This window comes from Equus przewalskii, chromosome 8, assembly GCF_037783145.1.
Source record: "Equus przewalskii isolate Varuska chromosome 8, EquPr2, whole genome shotgun sequence".
In the NCBI taxonomy this organism is placed as follows: domain Eukaryota; kingdom Metazoa; phylum Chordata; class Mammalia; order Perissodactyla; family Equidae; genus Equus; species Equus przewalskii.
In genome coordinates, this window is record NC_091838.1 from 15290765 (window position 1) to 15312145 (window position 21381).

The 21381-nt window shown below is 40.2% G+C and overlaps 1 protein-coding gene across 3 annotated transcripts in view; it reads left to right on the forward strand.

The window, feature by feature from the left end:
* The first annotated feature begins 936 nt into the window (after window positions 1-936).
* Window positions 937-21381, forward strand: part of TRAM1 (translocation associated membrane protein 1) — a 29213-nt gene continuing 8768 nt past the window's right edge. The window contains exons 1-11 of one of the 3 annotated variants that reach the window (XM_070630450.1): window positions 1808-2195; window positions 5694-5795; window positions 8601-8664; window positions 10140-10261; window positions 10384-10500; window positions 11850-11908; window positions 13618-13702; window positions 18732-18802; window positions 18908-19012; window positions 19861-20004; window positions 20350-20510. In XM_070630450.1, coding sequence (XP_070486551.1) covers window positions 10211-10261; window positions 10384-10500; window positions 11850-11908; window positions 13618-13702; window positions 18732-18802; window positions 18908-19012; window positions 19861-20004; window positions 20350-20510 — 793 coding nt within the window. In that variant the 5' untranslated portion in view covers window positions 1808-2195; window positions 5694-5795; window positions 8601-8664; window positions 10140-10210. Of the gene's footprint in view, window positions 1483-1803; window positions 2196-5693; window positions 5796-8600; window positions 8665-10139; window positions 10262-10383; window positions 10501-11849; window positions 11909-13617; window positions 13703-18731; window positions 18803-18907; window positions 19013-19860; window positions 20005-20349; window positions 20511-21381 lie in introns of those variants that run through there. The other 2 variants (XM_070630448.1, XM_070630449.1) reach the window with 2 other exon arrangements.

A 21381-nucleotide genomic window follows, 5' to 3' on the forward strand; every position in this document is an offset into this window, starting at 1 on the left:
GGGGTGCGGGGAGCGGCTTTGGGAGAAAAAGGAAAAATAAAATCTTTAAGAACAGGTTAATTTGTATTTTTCATTCAGTTCTTTATCCTCAGCACATAGTAGACATCCAATAAATGAATACATGAATAAATGAGAAAATCAAGTCTCGTGGAGATTTAGTAACTTGTCCATGATCATACAGGTAATGTGACAGAATTCTGATTTTAAAACCCATGTTTTTAAACCACTAAGTGATTCACCAGAGTTGTAACGTTGTAGGCAAGAGTTAAGTCCCCTCCTGAGGCTACGGCAGTGGGAAAGGGCAAGGGGACAGAATTGCCTGGGCTTGATAATAGTTTAGATGTGGAAGGATGCCGAGAGGAATCAGTCCAGGCTGACTTTCCTTTCTAGTTTTGGCAAATGGGTAAACAGCCGTGCACTTTTCATCAGGAGAAAGAATACAAGGAAGTCTTAGTTTGGGCAAAGATGAAAGAAGAGGACCTGTGTAATCCACAAACCTTTTTTTTTTACGATCTCTCTAGATTACCAAGAAGTGTTGTTAGTGAAAGTATGAAGGAAGTAAACCCAAACTGATCCCATTGTCTTCACTTGGAGGCCCCGTGGGGGATGGGGATAGAAATAGGGATGGGTAGGCGTGACCGAATAGAAATTGTTCCTTTTGAAAAAACTAGTTCGAGCCTACAAAGAATAAGAAAAAGCCCCCAGGCGTGTTTAAAATAACTCTGATGTTAATTTCTAAGGCAGATGCTAAAACTGAAGAACACACTGTACCCTGCGTAGTGGGGCTGTAGTCGTAAGTTTAAATTATCTTGATGGTGGCAGTGGCTTTCAAAAAGTGACAATCCATATGGAAGCAGGCACTGACACCAAGTCCCGGGTCGCCAAGAGGACGGGAAGGCGTGTGTGGGCGGGACACGCCCCAGCACGTGGCAGCCCGCGGACCCCGCGGTGGACTCAGCCTGTGAACCAGGCGCAGGAAGCTCGCGGCTCAAACGACTCGCAACCCCGTCCCCCCGGCGCCCAGGGCCGCGCGCCGCTCGGGTCCCTTACACACGCCGGCCGCGCCCGACGGCCTCCGGTCCCCAGGGGGCGCTGTGGGCTCGCCGGGGCGGCCGCTGCGCGAGCGAGCGCCGTCTCCCGGCTGCGCATGCTCGCCCCCGCAGTGGGCTCGCTGGGTTTTTTTTCCGGGCGGCCCCGGCGGTTGCGTACTGGTGTGGGATGGGAAGTGAAGCCCCAGCGAGCGGCGGCGGCGGGGCAGTGAGGAGCGGCCGGGGGGAGGAGGAGGCGGCGGCGACGGCTAGGCGCTGAGCATTTGGGCAGCCGGGCGGAGCACCTGCGGGCACGGGCGGCGGCCTCGCCATGGCGATTCGCAAGAAGAGCAGCAAGAGCCCCCCGGTCCTGAGCCACGAATTCATCCTGCAGAATCACGCGGACATCGTCTCCTGCGTGGCCATGGTCTTCTTGCTGGGACTCATGTTCGAGGTGAGCCCGCCCCGCACCCCAACCGCCCGCCCCGCGCCTCAACCGCCCGCCCCGCCGCCGCTCCCGGCCCCGCCGCCAGCCTCGGCCCCTCGGCCGGGCCGGCGGGAGGTCGCGTCTGCCCTTCCCGTGCCGCCGGGCAGGGGGGCCCGCGGGCCTGGCCGCCGGCCGCGGGCGCTGGGCCGCCGCGCACGCCTCCCGCCGCGCCCCCTCCCGCCGGCGGCCCGGCCGGCCGCGCAGTTCCTGCTTCCCGCGAAGGCGTACGTGGCAGCCGGCGAGGGGCCGCCGGCGCGGGGGTGGCCGCGGCGCTGCCGGGCTGGCCCCGAGCGGGCGCGCCGGCGAGGCCGGGGGTGGAGGCCAGGCCGCGGGGCCCCGGCCGACCGGCGACGGCGGTGGACGAGAAGCCGACGGGCCGCGCGCATCTGCCGCCACCTGGCAGGGCGGCGGCCGCGGCTCGGGCGCACCCGGTCGTTTGAGGTCTGGTCTCCCAAACCGGCGTCCTTACAGTCGGTTCCCGAACTTTTGGCCCCGACGCTTGCCTTTTCCTTAAAGCCACAAGGTCTGGTGCAGAAATCGGGGCTCTGAACCGCAGTGCCAAGGAGGGGAGTAGTTTTCTTTTTGTTTCTTGAAGCATGAGAGGCTGCAGATGTCAGGAGTGTGTAAATTCTCTGCCCACGTATCTGGTATTTGGATGACTTATTTAACAGCTGTTGAATGTGAGTAATAAACTTCACAAGGTGAACGTGTAACATCCCACGGTTTCCTTTCCCTCGCTCCCCGAGACACACGCCCGTTCCTTATCTGCCTTCCCTTTTTAATTTTGCTTTATAGCCCCCGTGCCCCATCAAATATGCTGATCTTTTACTTATTTATTGTTGGCCTCCCCCCGTGCTGGAATGTCACCTCAGAGAGGGCTGAAATTTTGGGGTTTTACTGGTCTATTTCCAGTGCCTAGAATAGTGCCTGGGACATAGGAGGTGCTTGAAAAAATGTTTGTTGAATGAGTGACACTAAGAATTCTTAGAGGAAGAACTATGGAATGAGGCTGCCAGTGACCGAAAGGTGAATGGACTTACTGAATAGAGTCCGTGTGGGTTTTTTTAATGTTATTATTAGGTAGCTTAATATTTTATTTATGCTTCTTTTCAAACGGACTTTTCTGGATCTAGATAATAGATTTTTTTATTCCTGATAGTGTCATTTATGTCTGCTTAGTCCACTGCTGAGGAGCTTGGAGGTACCTTGGAAGGAAAGGTAAAGGAAGCAAACATATGTTGCTGCTTCGCCGTAGGCTGGGCCTGTGCTACTTAGCTACTGAGTGACCCAAGACTAAGCCTCAATTTTTCTGCTCTATATAAGGAAATAGTGTCACCTGTGCTGTTCTCACAGCCATTGTTGCAAGGATCACGTAATATGGTGTGAAGGCATCTGATGGTTTATGAATACTATATGAATGTATATTATTAAAAATGCAATGCTAAACCTTTTCGCTCACTTTCAGGATTTTATATTTACGTATACTTTTTGCTTTGATATTAGAAGTAGTAATACTTTGTATATACAGTATATTCAGCAGTTTTGTAAAACTTGCCACAACCTGTCTCCATATCGGAAGAATTCCTGCCTTTAAAAATATAATTTAGAAGTAATATTACCTGCGAGATATATTTGCAATGCTTCTAATGAAATGGAATGTAGATCAAAATTCCTGACACTTAGAAATGGTATACTTTGCTTTTAACAGCGAGTAGATTTTTCGCCTTTATGTAAATCTGTAAAATTTGTAAATCTAAATAGACACAAGAAAGATCTAAATAGAAGTTTTTAAAGTCACTTCAAAAGAGAACATTCAAGAGGTATACAGAAGAGGGGAGTTTGTGCAAGCTGCACATTTTCCTTACCATATGTTAAAGTTTTAGGATTTGAAATAGTGTTATCTGTATATAGGAAAAAAATTGACCAGGTTAGTTTTGCTGTTTGACTTTTAAAATGATTACTGCTGCCTCTCAAAGTTAGTATAATTATAGAATGACAGTATTTGTGCTAGAATAATAGAGAAATTGATGTGTTTGCAGTAGAACTGTTAAGCCTTTTGTGTAAATATATTGAGGAAATGTCAGAGGATTTATGGTGAAATTGACAAAGCAATAATAGATACTATATTACTAGCCCAAATAAGGAATCAATATAGATATACAGTCGAAGCACAGATGCTGGAGCTGAAGGGTTCCCTGATAAGTTAGGGCTCTACAGCTTGCTGACTGCGTAAGCTAGGGCATGTCATTTAACTTTTCAGAACTTGCTTCCTCTTCTGTAAAGTGGGGCTCATTGAGAATTAAAGTAATTAATGTGTATAATGCCTAGTTCAGTGCTTGGCTTACAGGAGGCATGCCATAAATGGTAGCTCTTATTAAAAGAGGAGACAGAATTTTTATGGGAGAGAAGCATCCAACAGTGAGCATCTTAAGAGATTACATATACTGAAAAGGTTGGTAAAGTAGTCGTCTGTGGAAATGTAAGAGTTTAATTTCCCGGAAACTTCGTGTTATCAAAAATTGCTTGTGAGTTTTGAACTCGTGTTTTTGGTGCAGTCAGTATCTGTCCACCCACTGCAGATCAGGGTCTGTAATTAATGGCTTCATATTTGAGTTAGGAAAATTTGAACGGTCAAAGAGTGTGAGGAGATTTGGGAAGCTTTTTGAAAGCGAGGATACAGAAAAGTGAGGCATTTCCAAGAGGAATATTTTTCTCGGGAAGGGAGTTCTTTTCCAGATATGCAGGGGTTTAGGTTGTTTGTGCCATGCGGTTTGAGGGGACATTTACAATGACAGCTGTCTTGGAACAGTTTTAGAGGTTTGCTCTGTTTTAAAGCATGACATGTCTTAATGCCAACATTTTCTTACCTTCTTTTTTTTTTTTAAGAACTTTATATAAGCTGGTGGGGAAGTGGAATTTGATATTCAGAAATTATCTTTACCGTTCAGGCACCCGGTCAGTGTAGATGTCACACCTTTCTCTGACAAGGACAAAATAGTTAACATCTCTGTATAACAAGATAAGATACCATGCTCCAACTGCTGACTACTTAATAAAGAAATATTATGATCTTCATGATATTGCATACAACCTAGAATTAGATAATGATTAGAGATTGTGATAACCTGTTTAAGATGTATTTGAATGTCTCATTTTCTTCCTGTAAATGGAGAGCAGTGCTATAAATGTCCAAAACTGTCATAAACTCAGGGGTTTTTTTTTTCACTTTTGAGTGCATTATCTATTTCTGTAGCGTATTTTATCCCAAACTAATTTGTCTTACTGTTAATTGATTGTAACGTTAATTTAAGTAAAGCATTGCTTGGCTGGGATGTGAGGTTTAGGAAGCCTAGAAATGGCTGGGAGCATGGTTTAATTTTTCTGTAAACTTCTTTGGGGTGTGTAGTTTGTATTTTTTCCTCTCCTTTTTCTACTTAATTTCACATGCTAAACTAGCTGGAAGCCAGGTTTTAATTTTATTTGGAAGCTTGGCGTAAAAGGATAATCTGATTTTTGTTGCTTTTGGGATTTGGTGTTGATTTTTACCTTTGAAAAATTTCACTTGTCGTTTGTAAAGAACTCTTTAATTTTCTTCGCTGCGGTAGTGGTGACCTCATTCTAAAGTAGAAATAGGGATGTAGAGAGAGTGTGTACATGTATGTTTTTATATATATGAAGTGTAAACCAAGATATTAAAAATGAAATTTAGTAATCAGTCAACCTTTTTAAAAATAATGGCGTGAAAGCAGTGTCACCCTGAAATCCCATGCGATCATTCTGCTCTAATGCATCTGTGTGAATGACACAATTGTAATACAGAGGCCTTACTGGCCTTTTCTAGTCAAGTGACCTTTATCTATCTACCGAGTTAAGCAACTTGCTTTGGTGGCCGTACCCTGGACTTTATCAGGCAGACCTGCCGTATTTCCAGACCCTGAGTTCCAGTGTAGCAGAGCTCAGCCGCACCCTCCAAGTTGTTCACCTCCCTCATTCTACTGCTCATGTGCCCGCTCTCCCCCCAGGCCAAGCTCTTATGATGCTTTGGCCCCCTCTCCTTTTCTCCATTATATTGGCCCCCTCGTCGCTTTGCTTTTTTCCTGAGGACTTGACTTGTCCACAGTCTCCTCAGGCCCTCAGCTCCCTTTCCCTCGTGGTCTTTCTTCCTCTTTGCCCTGCAGCTATGCAACCATGGATCCAGCCTACCGTCTGCCTTTTCTGGTGCCTCCCTGTTCGTGCATTGCTAAGGGTTGCCGGAGAGAATCATACACTCATGCTGAGAGGTAATAGTACAAACCAAAGTTTCTAACCTTAGACATCAGTAACACCCGCTGATCTTTTTACTCTTCCCTGGCCAGTTCCTTTCCCTAAAGGAACTATATAAATGCTGATCATTCAAGTCCCCAACTATACTTAACAGATGACATTGCTTTTTTTGTCCATAGGGGAGATAAGAGTTTATGAGACGTACATTTCTTCAGTTTCCTGCCTTTTGAACCCACCTGTCTCATCCATTATTACCTTCTTCCCGGTCTAAGAGAAAGACTATTCAAGATTAACTTCTAGCTCTATCCTTACATTTCATTCCCTACCACGTCTTCCCATCCATTATCCTCTTAGATGTTTAACTACCTTTTCCCTGGCACCTTTCCGATTGTCCCCACATGGGCCCAATCTGTCCCATCATAAAAACAGCATAAATCTTGACCTGGCATCTGTCCCTAGATACCACTCTGTTCCTCTTGTGTTCTTCAGTCCACTGGGATGTGGCTTTTGCTCTCACTCCTTCGTCGGAATCACTCGAGCCGTGACCACTGAGGACTTCTTAAGTTGTCCAGTCCGTTGCACTCCTTTCCTGCCAGTCTCTTTGGAAACTTTGACTTTGTTAACCACACCTTTCTGAAATGTCCCCCTGGCTTTTGGGCCTCAAGCTGTCTTTATTCTCTTTCATCTCTCTGATCATTCCTTCTTACTTTGCTACCAGCTTTTCTCTGCCTTCTCCACGGTTCTCAGGTTGTCCTGCTCTCTCCGAGTACTGCACACTCTCCATAGATGATTGATGTAGTTGCACAGCTTCAGCTCCTGTCTGTGAATAGAGACTCCCGAGTCTTTAAGCTCGGTTCTCCCTCAGAGAGCCACACTTGGGCTTTAGCTGCCCGTTGGTCTTTCTACTTGTATAGTTCACCAGAATCTAAGTTCATCTAAAACTCACGTTCTTCGCTTTCCCTAAAACCTGCTGTTCCTCCTGTAGTCCACATTTTTATTAATAGTATTGCTTGTTGCCTCATTGTTCAGGCTGTGAGTATCAATACATAATCTTCGACTCTTCCCTTTTCCTCACCCAGTAGCGCCTCTGTCCCACTGCCACTGTCTTAGTGCAGGCCTTAGTATCTTTCACGCAGTCTCTTGCAGAAGTCTTTTACTTACATGCTTACCCCGATGTATATTTTATCTAGTATTTGTTTAATAATATTGATCAGGCGCCTAATAATGTGCCAGGCCCCATGCTGGGCTCTAAGCAGATAGGGATGAGCACAAACAGGCATGGTCTGAGCTCTTACGGACCTTACTTTCCAACAGTTGAGACAGAAATTACTAATATAATCATACCAGAGTATGTGTTTTCAAAGAAAGGAACACAGTTCTCTAAGACAGTCTAACAAAGGAAATGACCTACTCTAAGAGACAGGGAAGGCCTCCTTGAAAAGGTGTGATTGGACTGAGATTGTGGGGAGAAGGTTTTCCACCAGTGTTTTAGATGGAACTGCATGTGCACAGCTCCTGTGGTGCAGGAATGCAAGAGGCAAGGGAGCGGAAGGAAATGGTCTGAGATGAGACTGGAGAAGCAGAGGGGAGGGTCAGGCCAGGCATTGTTGTATGGGCCACATTAAAGATTTTGTTCTTTATCCTAGAACGAATGGGGCTCAGTGAAGTATTTGGGGGTGGGCAGGGTGGACATGGGGAGAGGCACTAACATGATCAGAAGACGCTTCTGGTCACAGTGTGGAGGATGGACCTGAGGGGACTTGAGGAACCACTTAGTGGGGCACACCCAGCAATCGTTCTGAAAAGCACAAGTGAACTTCTACCTCCTCAAATTCTCTGGTCGTGCTAAAATCAAATCTAAACTAGTTAACAAACAAGGGCCTTTCTAGCACTTGGTAACTTTCCTAGGCTTTCCTGCCACTTCCTGATGTGTGCCTGTGGCAGCCCTCAAGTTTACTGCTGCTTGGCCGTTGCACTTTCTGGTTCTTCTACCTGTGCTGCCCTCTCATCCCCCTTCGTGAGCCTAGGGAACTTCTGTTTTCCAGCAAGAGACAGCTCCACACCACATCTCTGAGAAGCCTTTCCAGAATGTGCCTCATTCCCCACCCCAGGGAAAGAATAAAAACCAGAGAAGTGTGTTTATCCTGAGTGGCCATTGGCACTGATTCTCCAGTGTTGTAACAGTTTATGTACCTGTCTTCCTGACCCGACTGAGCACAAGTCGTCAGGGATTTTGTCATTCATCTTTGTCGTCCTTTCTTGTCCAGCACATTGCCTGGTGCCTGTAAATATTGAGTAAGCATGCCATTTTTCTGTTCTGACCACTTTACTTTTACTAATAGTCAGATCAGTTAAATGTTTATTGATTGCTTAACTGTGACAGGTGTGTGGGAGATTAACGCACACCCCCCCCTCCGCAGAACCTACCTTTGATCCATTTTTGTCATGGTAACTGCTGCCTTTTCTTTTATTCATTTACATTTACATTTTTTTTGATAGGAACTTTGTGTTCATCGCTTACAGGTCTGGAGTAGAGAATCATAATTTGCTCAATGTTCGGTGGAACTGCAGAGTGTCTCTTTTGAAATCTTAGAGTTAGGAATGAACTACACGATTGCATCTAAACTGCAGAACTGGGGAGTTTTGTTAACTCCCAAGCTCAACTCCCTGGTGATCAGGAATTCCGGTTGTGCCTTCAGGGTGCCACAGGAATGGGGTGCCCTTGGTTCTTAGATTTGGGGACAAAACTTATAATGTTTCTCCCCCATGCTACTGTTTGGGAGAAAGTCACAAATTGACTTGGTCTTTTTTTTTCTTCCTAGATAACAGCAAAAGCTTCTATCATTTTTGTTACTCTTCAGTACAATGTCACCCTCCCTGCAACAGGTGGGTAGTTTTCTTTTAGAATTTTCTATTTAAATAGAAGAGTTCAGTTGGACAGACTAGGAAATTTTCGTGAACACTAGGTTCTTCAGTAATTTTCATAGATCTCATTCATGATTAGACAGCATTATTTTGATGATTTTGTGATGCAAGATCTGATGTTTTTGGTTGACTTTACCCTATATGTTATATGAAAATCAGTTTTTATGTGTCTAATGTTTATTGTATATTTTTGTAAATGGGCTTGAAATTCCATCAAAGAACTTTTTTTTGCCTCTTCTTCCCTCTGGTCTTTTCATTAAAAAATTCTAAGGATAGTTTACTTTTGTTTAAAGTGTCATTGTTCAGTCAAGGTTTATAAAGGCACAGTATTCAGGTTCAGTTTTTCTGACCTGTGAGTTATGCTTTAGACCTGTGATAACAATCCTTTCAAGCCTGTTTTATTTCCACTTTTTTGTTGTGCTTTGCTTCTAATGGTTGTGTTGATTAGAGAGAATGTCAGTCAGTAAGCTCTGAGAGTTGTCTAGTAATAGCATCCAAACTGCACTTTTAACATTTCAAAAAGTTTTATTTGTAAATTATGCTATGTGAAAATAAAGTTGTTATTGGAAATTGATCATAGTTGAATACAGTAATATAATTAAGCAGCACAGGTGAGGGATGGGGTATTTGTTTAATAAAATATTAACATATTCAGGCAGTAAACTTGGCTAGAGGCACTCTATTTAGAATGTAAGATCAGTTATATAACATCGAGTTGAGTTTTTGTTTAGTTATATATCTCGTTTTGTAAATATTTGATTTAGTGACTTGGGTATCAGATTACTCAAAACCACAAAGTTGTTTTGAAATTTGAGCATGCCAGAGAATATTTTACCCAGATGGTCCCCAGAAATGGAAAACGTGAGAACAACAAGCAACAGCAATTAACAAATATTTGATTAAGATTTGTTCTGAGAAATTATAGCAGTTTCACGGATTAAAAATCAATTTAAACAGCTTACAGATCAAAACTAAATCAAACATAGGTTAAATGAGTTTTTCCATCAGAATCATAATGTGTCTAGTTTGAAAGTAGAAAATTTCAAAAGTTCTTTGAAAAGACAGACTAAGTATAATTTTAATGTAAGCTAAGTATAACCTAATCTCAACCCTGGGATGGTATCAGTCTTACAATCTTCCCATGGATAAGTGTGGCCTCCCCGCCCCTGTTTTTTGGTCTTTGATGGCTGTAACTAACATGTGTCAAGTCTTTGTAAGTAATTTCTAAAGCTTTAGATTTCCAGGTAGTCTCTTCATTTTTTATTGCTCCTAAGACTCAAAATGTCCAAAAGCTAATTACCAAGATGTTTCTTTTGAACTTATTTTTTAGGTTAGTCTTCTTTTGTTTGTTTCCATAACTATGTTGTACTTAGTACTGTTTTTATAACCTTATGTATATTTTTGTGTATGTGTGTCCTGTCCTTTTCGGCCCTCAGAGGAACAAGCTACTGAATCAGCATCCCTTTATTACTATGGTATCAAAGATTTGGCTACAGTTTTCTTCTACATGCTAGTGGCGATAATTATTCATGCCATAATTCAAGAGTATGTGTTGGATGTAAGTATACAATCTTAGCAATCTATACTTTGTAAAATACTAGTTCTCTGTACTATGATAGTCGTATATTAAATATACTTTACAATATATTCTTAATTACTAATGATTGTTTTTATTTTTAGAAAATTAACAGGCGAATGCACTTCTCCAAAACGAAACACAGCAAGTTTAATGAATCTGGTCAGCTTAGTGCTTTCTACCTTTTTTCTTGTATTTGGGGCACATTCATTCTAATATCTGTAAGTATGTATTATGCTTAAATTTTCATCTCTCAAAGTATTTACATTATATACCCGGAATAGAAAATGATGTCCTGTTTTTAATGCTTGTAAGCAAATCCTGAACCTTAGAAAATCCTTCTTTATTATTGTTGTTCTTATCAAAGATTAGGAATTCTGCTTTTGAACTAGTATAAATCAAGTTTCAGCAATAAGTCTCTCTTTTAGTTAGTTTTTATACAGCAGAAATTCTAAACTGTGTCTAATGTTTCAGAAAGCCTTACTCATTTTTAGTCAATCTGAAAGTTATTTTTATATCTTGTAGTCATTTGCAGATATCTCTATATAAGCAAAAAGGGTAAGATGTTGGTGATACTTTTACTAGGTTACATGAGTTGTAATGTTTTTAGTCATTTCCCCCTTTAAAAACAGTCCACATATTTTCCAAACAACTTAAAATATTATATAACTTTTCAGCTAAGGCTGTCAAAACCTTTAAGTGTATCATTCTAACTAATGAGAGGGGCAGTATCTGCTTTAGGGTTAGTAATAACAATCCCTTAAATTTACATGGACTTCAGGTTTACGTACTTTTTAGTTTATCAGAACACATAATTTTTTTTTAAGTCACGATGTTAGAGATGAATAAACAGGCAGAGGGAATTTTCCGAGGTGTGACGCTTAATGTTGGAGATAGACTCAACTCAGCCTTAAATCCCTTGCTCGTTCCAGTGTGTGCTGCTGCTTTAATGATCCTTCAGCGATAGATGTAAATTTCAGCTTAAAATCTATCTTAGAATTTTTTTAAAAAACGTGTTACATTTCAGTAGTAATTAACATAAGTCACTTGAGGTTTTTTTCTGCATATGCATTAATTCTCACTGAATAGATCTGATTATCTAAGAAAAAGATTTGGTTACTATGTGGACGTAATCCTATAAAACTTGGCAACACCTTGTTGCTCTGTGTCCTGTCAGGTGCTAGTCTTTCCTGAAACCTTCGTCTGATTACCCAAGATAAAATTCCTCTCTCCCATCGCTATTGTACCTCTGTTCTGTGCCGTTACTGTTCTGGGTCGTTTTATGTTTGTTTGTATACATGTATTTTTTACTCTGCTGGACTGAAAGAATTTCAAAAGCCAGGAATTATGTCTTAATTTCACTTTGTATTTCTCATATTGATTTTCGCTTCCCTAGAGTAAACAATTCAACTGAATTGAAAATAACTACAACCACTGAACAGTTTGACTTCTGTGAGCTCTTTGGAACCTGATATGGGGAATTGTGAATGTGCAAAAGTGAAAATATTGTCTTATTTTCCAAGAACTTTGTGTTGTAATCATAGGCTAATTTTTGCATCTTCTTTCTTAGGAAAACTACATCTCAGATCCAACTATCTTGTGGAGGGCTTATCCCCATAACCTGATGACGTAAGTCATTTCCTGCAGGCTTTTTTTAGTTAAGGACCATGGTCATGTCACTTTCAAGCAGAATTCATTCTTGTTACTCTTATTAGGACCTTAGGCAAATTCATACAATGGGTATGTCATCAACAGTCCCACTGTCTTAAGTAAAAGATTCCTGTGTGCTTTTTTCTTGTATATAATCTTTTCAACGTGTTTGTTAGCTTGAGAAAACTGATTTTAACAACAGTCTTAATTTAATGCTCTGTTTTCCCTTTCTTCGCCCTCAGCCTTTCTCCTCTTTGCTGCTCCGTCTTCTCCCTACTTTTGCTCCTTTTCTTTGTCCCAGTCCCTTTTCACTCCTTCCATTTCTTATTCTCTTATGCTATAAACTTGATGGTTGGGAGTCTTTCTTTTTTAGCTTTCTAGCCCCCAAGGTTTCTGTACAGTGCTGAAGAAGCTCAGTAATGGCAGAGACATTCAGCAAAATTGTTCGCTATTCAAACCCAGCTCTAGTATAACCATGGAATCTGTATTTTCCTTGCTGCTTTAGCCCATGTTGTCTTTTGCTTTCCTGAATTTATCATTTTCGTGTATAATATTTTATGTAGTATCTATACATTGTCTTGACTGTTCTATAATTGTCTCATTTATGTAAGTCTCACATTGTGCCCATGCCCACCAAGACTGTATGTGCCTTGACCACAATAGAAACTCTCTTTTTTTATTTTATATGCTTCGTTGTGCCAGGCTGTAGGTGCTTATCACCTCGACACTATTCAGTAAATGGATTGTGATGTGAGAATTGGAGAAAAAGATACAGAGGGAATAACATGACCGTGCATATCTTTGTTTTAATACCCACTCTGTGATACTCACTCTGCTGAGTTCTGACTTTTAAAAATTGTACGAATTCAACGAACATTTATAGAATGGGATTATAAACATCATCTTGATGTAGGACTGTATCTTCCCCCTCCCACCACCTTCCGCCGAAATTCTATCAGATCAGCTTTGTGTTTCCTGTGTGAGACTTCTGGAGGAGAGGGAGAGGAGAATAAAGAGAAAGCAGAAGGACTGGAGGCTGTGATGCACAGAGGAGACCTAATTCTAGACTGATTAGGGTCACTCTCCCAGGGAGCCCTTCCACGCCACGTTCCTCTCTTTAATCCTGGTTTGCCTCCATTTATTTGGGACCCTCAGTGTTCCAACCAGGTAGAGTTACCATATTTCCCTAAGGAAAAAGCCAGGCGATATTTGAATTTGGGATTATCGCAGTTTCAGGTCGCTGATCATCTGTGTGCCTTCGCTTCTGCATCAGTCTCCTTGTCTTTCTTGCTTCCTCTTGATGAAACCTCACAGGTCTGTGCTTCGGTTCCCTCAGAGTCCTGTTCCTTATGTTTTCAGTAGCTAACGTGACATACTGATCAGTGTTAATTAATAGACAGGGGACTCTGGTTCCTGCCCGCCAGCTTGCATGTTAACAGGGTTCTGCAGATAATGCCTTTGTTTCTGCTGCTGAATCCAGAGGAACGAACTGGCGGTGGGAATGTCCTAGGGAGACAGGGACACGGCTGTCGGAGAGTTGTTTAACGGTACAGAGTGTCATAAGGGGACCTGGAGTTGATAACACAAAGGTAGTTCCTTAGTGTATCCTAATTCCCAATGTTTGTTTTTACTTTATTCTTTAAAAATATTATACTTTAAAGATATTTTTGCTTTCTTGTGTTGTGCAGATTTCAAATGAAGTTTTTCTACGTATCTCAGTTGGCTTACTGGTTTCATGCTTTTCCTGAACTCTACTTCCAGAAAACCAAAAAAGTAAGCTGGAATTTTGTAATTTTAAAAATTGTCTTGTCATTTTTTCCTGTTTTTGAAGTCTTTCTAAAATCAAGTATTTCCTCACATCTCTTACTCCCTCTCCTCCTGCCTCAGCTCTTCCCCCAGGATTCTCCACGGAGACCAAGCGTCCTTAAGTGTTTCTTTACAATATTCTTGTCATTATTTTAACTAGGGACCTTTTACGTTTGACAGCTAATTGCTAGTTTTACAATTATATTAGGGGTAATTTAAAATACGCTAAAATTTAGACAAATTTTGAAATGTAATATTAGTCTCATGTTACTGACATTCTTAACAATTTCACAAGTGAGACCAAAAGGATTAATCAGATTATTCCACATCTAATGGTTCTGTGTGTAAGTCCCAAAGGAAAATTCAGTATTGAAAAAAGTAAACCGTAGTTAAATATTCACCAGTGAAATCTTTCCTGAAATGGGTGGAGCATTCCTGTTTCAGCATGTGGGAAAGATGTTTGTTTGTTTGTTTGATTTGAACGAGTAAGTGAGCCGCCAGAGCAGTGCAATATCCTCCTTTCTCGCTTCACCATCAGTACTTCTGAAGTCTGACTTCCCTGATATCACAGACTCAACTTTAGTTCTAATTTAACTCGTTCTCCTCAAAAACCTGTACCAGCTTCCTAGTGCCTTGAACTAGGAGAAAGCTGCCGCCCTCTGGTCTGAGGGCTCCTCCCTTCTGTGCCACCTCTTCCCTGCCCCTTGTTCTTCTGCTCACTTCTGCTTCATTCACGGTGATACTCGCTAGTTTTATGATCCTACCACATCAGGTTTTTTCCTGGAATACCTTTTCCTTCTGGTAAAGTAATCAAGCACTTTTATTGCCTTTTTTGTTGTTGTTGAGAAAGATTAGCCCTGAGCTAACATCTGCCTCTAATGCTCCTCTTTTTGCTGAGGAAGACTGGCCCTGAGCTAAGATCCGTGCCCATCTTCCTCTACTTTATACATGGGACACCTGCCACAGCATGGCTTGCCAAGCGATGCGTAGGTCTGCCCCCAGGATCTGAACCGGATCTAAACCAGTACACCCCAGGCCACCAAAGCAGAACATGCGAACCTAACCACTGAGCCACCAGGCTGGCCCCCTTTATTGCCTTTTATGAAGGGGAGATTATAAAAAAAGCCCCATATGTGAAATGACTTGTGGGTGGGGATATGGATGAAATAAGTTTGGTCATGAGTTAACTATTGAAGCTGGTTTATGGGTACATGAGGATACATTACACCCTCTCTTTGTTCTGTATATTTACATTTTTCCACATGTAAAACATTTTTTCAATAAATCCTCTTTGAGGAGCTTTCTAAAATGGAAGTGTACAGCCACCCTTCCAGTGACCAGTTTCTCCACCTTCTCAAAAGCCACGAATGCTTGCTTCTATATGTACTGCAAATGGTTAATTCACAAGTATAGATTCTTGATTTACTGCTGTTTCGTGTTCGTGTTTTTTTGTGTCCTATGTATCTCCTCATTGATGTCTGCTGTGATTAGATAAATAGCACTAAATTAAAGTCCATGTACTATGACTCAAAAGTTGTTTTTATGTTGATTTCTTTTATAAAGTAGAATGTTTTCTGGTTAAGTTGATTGTAAAGAGTAGGATGAAGATCCATAAAACCTTTGACTTGAAACAGTCTTCAGATAAAATTCTTAGGCTCACAATTTCCAGCAGCCCTTCCATCTTCAGTAAGTACATGATGTGAACCATGCATGTCCTAGGGCTGCACTTTCCAAAACAGGAGCCACTAGCCACATTTAAATTAATTAAAATAAAATAAAAACAAAATTCACTTTCTTGGTCACACCAGCCCTATTGAAAGTGCTTGCTAGCCACATGTGGCTGCTGTCTACCATTTTGGATAGCAGAGATAGAGAACATTTCCATCCTTGCAGAAAGTTCTCTTGGACAGCGCTGCTGGGAATATCATAGTTTCGTTTCGTTTCTTTTTTTTTTTTGAGGTATAATTTACATATAACATGTTAGTTTCAGGTGTACAACGTAATGATTCAATATTTGTATATATTGCGAAATGATCACAAGTCTAGTTAAGATCCGTCACCATACAGAGTTACAGAATTTCTTTTTCTTGTGATGATAACTTTTGAGATTTACTCTCTTGGCAACTTTGAGATATGCAGTACAGTATTATTAACTGTAGTCACCATGCTGTGCATCACATCCCCATGACTTATTTATTTTATAACTGGAAGTTTGTGCCTTTTGACTTCCTTCACCTATTTCACCCACTCCCCACCCCTCCTTAGTGTCTTGATTTTTAAGTACCATGGGTCAAATATTTAAAACTTTCTTCATGTATTTGTATACCATGGACATAATACCTCCGGGTTTCGTTATTAATACATGTGTCTATATCTTCTTCACTGACCATGTAAGTAAAGATGGACATTTCAAAGTAATTGTTCATTTTAGTTTTCGAAGCTCTTTTCTTATAAATTCCTGCCAGATGGCATTTCTCCAGAAATGCAGTCTAATTTTTGTGGAATAATTTGCATAACTTAGAACTCACTGAAACTATTTTTAACACCTACATATGACAGTCGAAAGTAACTGTTTCAAGTAATTAACATAATTTGAAAGTAACAGCTGCATATGTGTTAAACAGTTTCTTAAAATTTACTCTCTGAAAATTATTTTTGAAAGAACTTTTTACTGGAAGAAACTAGTATAGTGATTGTTTTGAACCAGTCCTACAGAGAAATGAAAGAAACGAACACTGTTAGTAGCAGTTCAAGAGGTGTGTTAGTCACAAATAACTCACTCTCTTTTAAGGAGAATATTTTAATTACATATAATACATATGCTTCAATATAAATACTCCTCCATTTTACCCATGAGAAAATTCAAAATGTAATTTCTTCGCTGACTCGAATATATGAGATTTCAGCAAGTGGATGAAATAGCCGAATGTTTTATTTCTAATATTCACTTAAGTTTCATTATAGGTACATATAATTGCATATCATATAAAGTATATTAAATAAGAAATAATACTTCTTCCCCACTCCTACTTCATGAAAGTTATATTCGTGCTTTTCATGTGCAACTTTGTTGTTAATATCTGTCATTCATTACTGAAGCCAATTTTTGAATCATCTAGCTCAGTTTTTCCAGAGTGCATCATCTTTATTTCTGTCTCACTGATTCTTCCACTAGACCTCAGCAAACGTTTGGAAATGACGTTATTGAGGTTTTTCTGGCTATGTATCTTACCCATTTATTTGTTGTCCTAAAGTAATTGATATAGATCCCTGTAATATGGGGGCTTTTCAGAGATTTTGATATAAGATGGCTCCATCCGTGATTTAGGGAAAAGTCTTAGCCTTGTATTTGGTCATATATGTGATATTCAGTTTAAAGTAAAGTTTGTTTTTTAGTACAGTGTAGTTAAGAAAAGCATTTTTCTTTTTTTTTTTAAGATTTTATTTTTTCCTTTTTCTCCCCAAAGTCCCCCGGTACATAGTTGTGTATTTTTAGTTGTGGGTCCTTCCACTTGTGGCACATGGGACACCGCCTCAGCATGGCCTGCTGAGCAGTGCCATATCCTCACCCACGATTCAAACTGGCAAAACCCTGGGCCGCCGAAGCGGAGTGAGTGAACTTAACCACTCGGCCACAGGGCCGGCCCCAAGAAAAGCATTTTCTTATAAATGTAGAAATTTACTAAAGAATATGGCTGACATTTTTAGTAAAAAGATGTTGGAATAACAACCAAAAATGTCACTTGAGGTTATTTATAATTTTAGAATCTGTTTTGATTTAAGTGTACTATATTTGATTTTCCATGAAAAATGAGACGTCAGAAATTTAAGTCATTATTCCATGATTTCATCCTTGTATAAACTACTTGAAAATTAGCATTAAGAATATATAAGAACTTGGCGAAAGTTTTCTAAAATCTCATTTTCATTATGTATTTTTTCCATTCAAGTATAGAAAACGTTTGTTAATCTTAAACTATCAGGAGGCGGCCCAGTGGCTGGGTCTTTAAGTTAGTGCGCTCCGCTTTGGATCCTGGGCACGGACACAGCACCATTCATCAGGCCGTGCTGAGGTGGTGTCCCACATAGCAGAACTAGAAGGACCTACAACTAGAATACACAACTATGTGCCAGGGGGCTTTGGGGAGAAGAAGAAGAGAAAAAAAAAATACTGTCAGTATTTTGCAAACATTTTTTACTATAACCCAAGATGAAAAACTAGATTTTATAACATAATCCAGTGTGTGTGTCTGAAATCTGGAATAAAATTTTCATGAAACAATACAATATGCTGTACATGCTAGCATTTTCTAATCTATTTCGTATTTTAAAAGATATTGGTACAACCCCCTAAATTGATCTCATGATCCACTAGTAGGTCTCAACGTTTTTTAAAAACACGATTTCTAAGATAACCAGGTTGCTAGGGACTGTGGACATAAAAAAGAGAAGCAAAAGTAAAATCTAGGTACTTGGCATACGGGGTTATTAGGAGGAGAAAACATACGATTAGATGTATCTGAAGTGAGAAGATAAAATTTTAACCTTCAATTTTAATGACTGTAACTGACAGTGAAGGGGACTAGAAGCGAGAGCTGACACGTGAATACTATTTTAGGTAATATAGCATCCCTACTGCCGTAAACATAGCACTTTCATTATTAGAAGGACATGATTATGGTTATTAATATTGTGTCATTTAATAAACGTTTATTATTTAAAAAAAACATAGATCTTAGCGCTGAAAGGGATTTTGATTCATCTGCTTCCAGGAGACCCAAGTCTTCACGTTTTACAGATGAGGAGCTGAGGCCAAGAGAGGAAATGAATGGCTGAAGCCGTTAGTTCAGTGGGGTGGGCAGTTGGGGTGGGGTGGCGTGGGGGCAGCAGCGCCTCAGGTCTTTGCTCTAGCCCTACACTTTCCGCTCTGCCGCACTGCCCTAAGGGCAGAAGTGTTTCGGCGTGTTTTAATCTATACTGTGCTGTCCATTTGCAGGAGGATATTCCTCGTCAGCTTGTCTACATTGGTCTTTACCTCTTTCACATTGCTGGAGCTTATCTTCTGAAGTGAGTCAGGATTTCCTTGGGGGTGTATATGGGCTGGGCAGAGAGAATGCTAATCTGTCTTAATTGATAATTAATCTTTACATTTTAAATTTGTTCTTTTAACAGCTTGAATCATCTGGGACTTGTTCTTTTGGTGCTGCATTATTTTGTTGAATTTCTTTTCCACATTTCCCGCCTGTTCTATTTTAGTGATGAAAAGTATCAGAAAGGGTAAGTTGTTCAGCCATTCTGTTTTCCGTGTAATTAAAATTAGTACTGTGTTGCCAAGGACCATGTTATTGCCAAGGTCCATGCTGTGGGCAGTTATATTGCTCTATAAACTGTTAGTAGCAGCTTTAAATAAAATGAAACTATTTAGCAATTCAGGTTGGTCTTCAGTTCTCTAAAATGGAGTCTTTCTTGGCTAGAGAGATATTATATTGGAATTTGTAATTTCGAAGGCTTTTTGGGTTTACTTTTCTGTTACAACGTCTCTTGTTTAATGCATGTTTTTCTTTTGGAGAAAGAATAACAGGGAGGTGATAATAGTGATAGGGAAGAAGAAAGTGAAACAATAGATTATATAGTCTTAAAGATTGTAAAATATTTTGATGGGAAAACTGGACTGCAAACAGAATAGGAGCAGTATGACTTGTAAAGAGTGTTAAAACTTAAAAAAAAGATAAATAAAACTAGGACTCTTAAATGGTAATTGGGTATCCTGTTTACAGCACCGCTTTGGTTCTATTTTGTCCAGCATTTTTCAGAATGATTCTGTGTACCAGTCGTTCTGAGGATCATTAACAGTAGTTATATAAAAAATAAAGAGATCAGCTAAATAAAAAGTCAAACATTTCTTTATTGGACTTCCTAGACCCTTGAATATGCTGTGTTATGTTTCTCGAAGAGTGTGATAGAATACGTAGCGTTTCCCAAACGTTTTACTTCAGAATCCTTTTTGCAGAACAACAAGAAGTGCTGTTTTAATGTGCATTTACTTAGCAGGAATCTGACTTCTACTAGAATCTTTTCTTATCTTTTCAGTTTTATGAATGTGACTCATGTCATTTTTCTTCCAGGTTCTCTCTGTGGGCAGTCTTGTTTGTTTTGGGAAGACTTCTGACTTTAATTCTTTCAGTGCTCACTGTTGGCTTTGGCCTTGCAAGAGCAGAGAATCAGAAGCTGGATTTCAGTACTGGAAACTTCAATGTGTTGGCTGTTAGGTACAGTCAATTTAACATTTTTCTTACTTTGAACTACTATGTAGTGTACAGTATAAGTTTATAATGTGAGTCATCTAAAAAACTAAAGGGATAAATATAGGGGTTAGGTAAAATATTAGTGTGGTTTGATTTCATACCTGTTGCAGTTTCATGTGTCTAAATTGAAGTACTAAAGTATTCATTTAACTTATGGGATTAATTAGTAATGGGATAATTATTTATTAACATAATCTTGTCAACAGAGGAGAATTTAGCACTAAGCTAATACTGTCAAAGCAGGGTAGAATACTTATTCAGTGGCATTGTTTTGAGGCACTCTGACTTTTAATTTCTTACTATTCTCAGAATCGCAGTTCTGGCATCCATTTGCATCACCCAAGCGTTCATGATGTGGAAGTTCATTAATTTTCAGCTTCGGAGGTGGAGGGAACATTCTGCTTTTCAGGCACCAGCTGTGAAGAAGAAACCAACGGTGACTAAAGGCAGGTCTTCTAGAAAAGGAACAGGTTTGTATTCAGGAAGCAATGAAAAACCCAAGTAGAAAACATTAAAAAAAGTGTTGTGGGGTCTTATTTGTAGTCTTATTAAGATGTAAAATCTTATAAAGAAAATTTTATTCTACTTTTTAGCAAAATTAGAGGCAAAGTAGTCTTACCCTGTTCTAGAGTTTGGTGATTTCCTAGGGTCAGTTATTTCTCCCAAAGCTGTCCACTGCATTTCTCTCTCACAAGTTTTCCACGCTTGGTTACCCTGAGCCATTATTCACCAGTGTGTGTGGGCATATTAGTGAATAACTAACCTAGAGGGTGATAGTTTGTGCTCTCAAGCATTTTATTCTTGTTTAAAAAACGAAACCTCTCTACAGCCGCTTCCCATCTGCCCCTTAGTCCTAAGCTTTTTTGGTAACTTCTGATCGCTCGATCCTTCATCTCTGAACCTGCGTCTAACCTCCTTTCTCTTCTGGCTTTTGATTGGAAATGCATTGACATTGTTGTAAATTTTTTCTCCCATATTAAGCTTTATTTTATATGGCTATCTCCTTGTTTCAGCACCATATATTGGAAAGCCATGGCAATAATTTTTTCAATTTCTATTTAGTGTTAAACTTGGAACTGTAGCACAAGGAGTTCCCGTTATAAAAATATGTCTACTCTGGTTTGCTCCTTGTAAGTCTTCATATCTGATAGTTTGTGTCCTCCAGCCCTGTCCTCATTCAAGCTTGTCTCAGCAATTCTTGCATTTCATATGAATTTTAGTACATCTTGGTCAATTTCCACACATGAAAAGAAACCTTGCTGGAATGTTGGGTTGAAATTATGTTGACTCTATAGCTCAGTTCAGGGAGAATTGAGTATTTCCACCCAGGAACATGATATG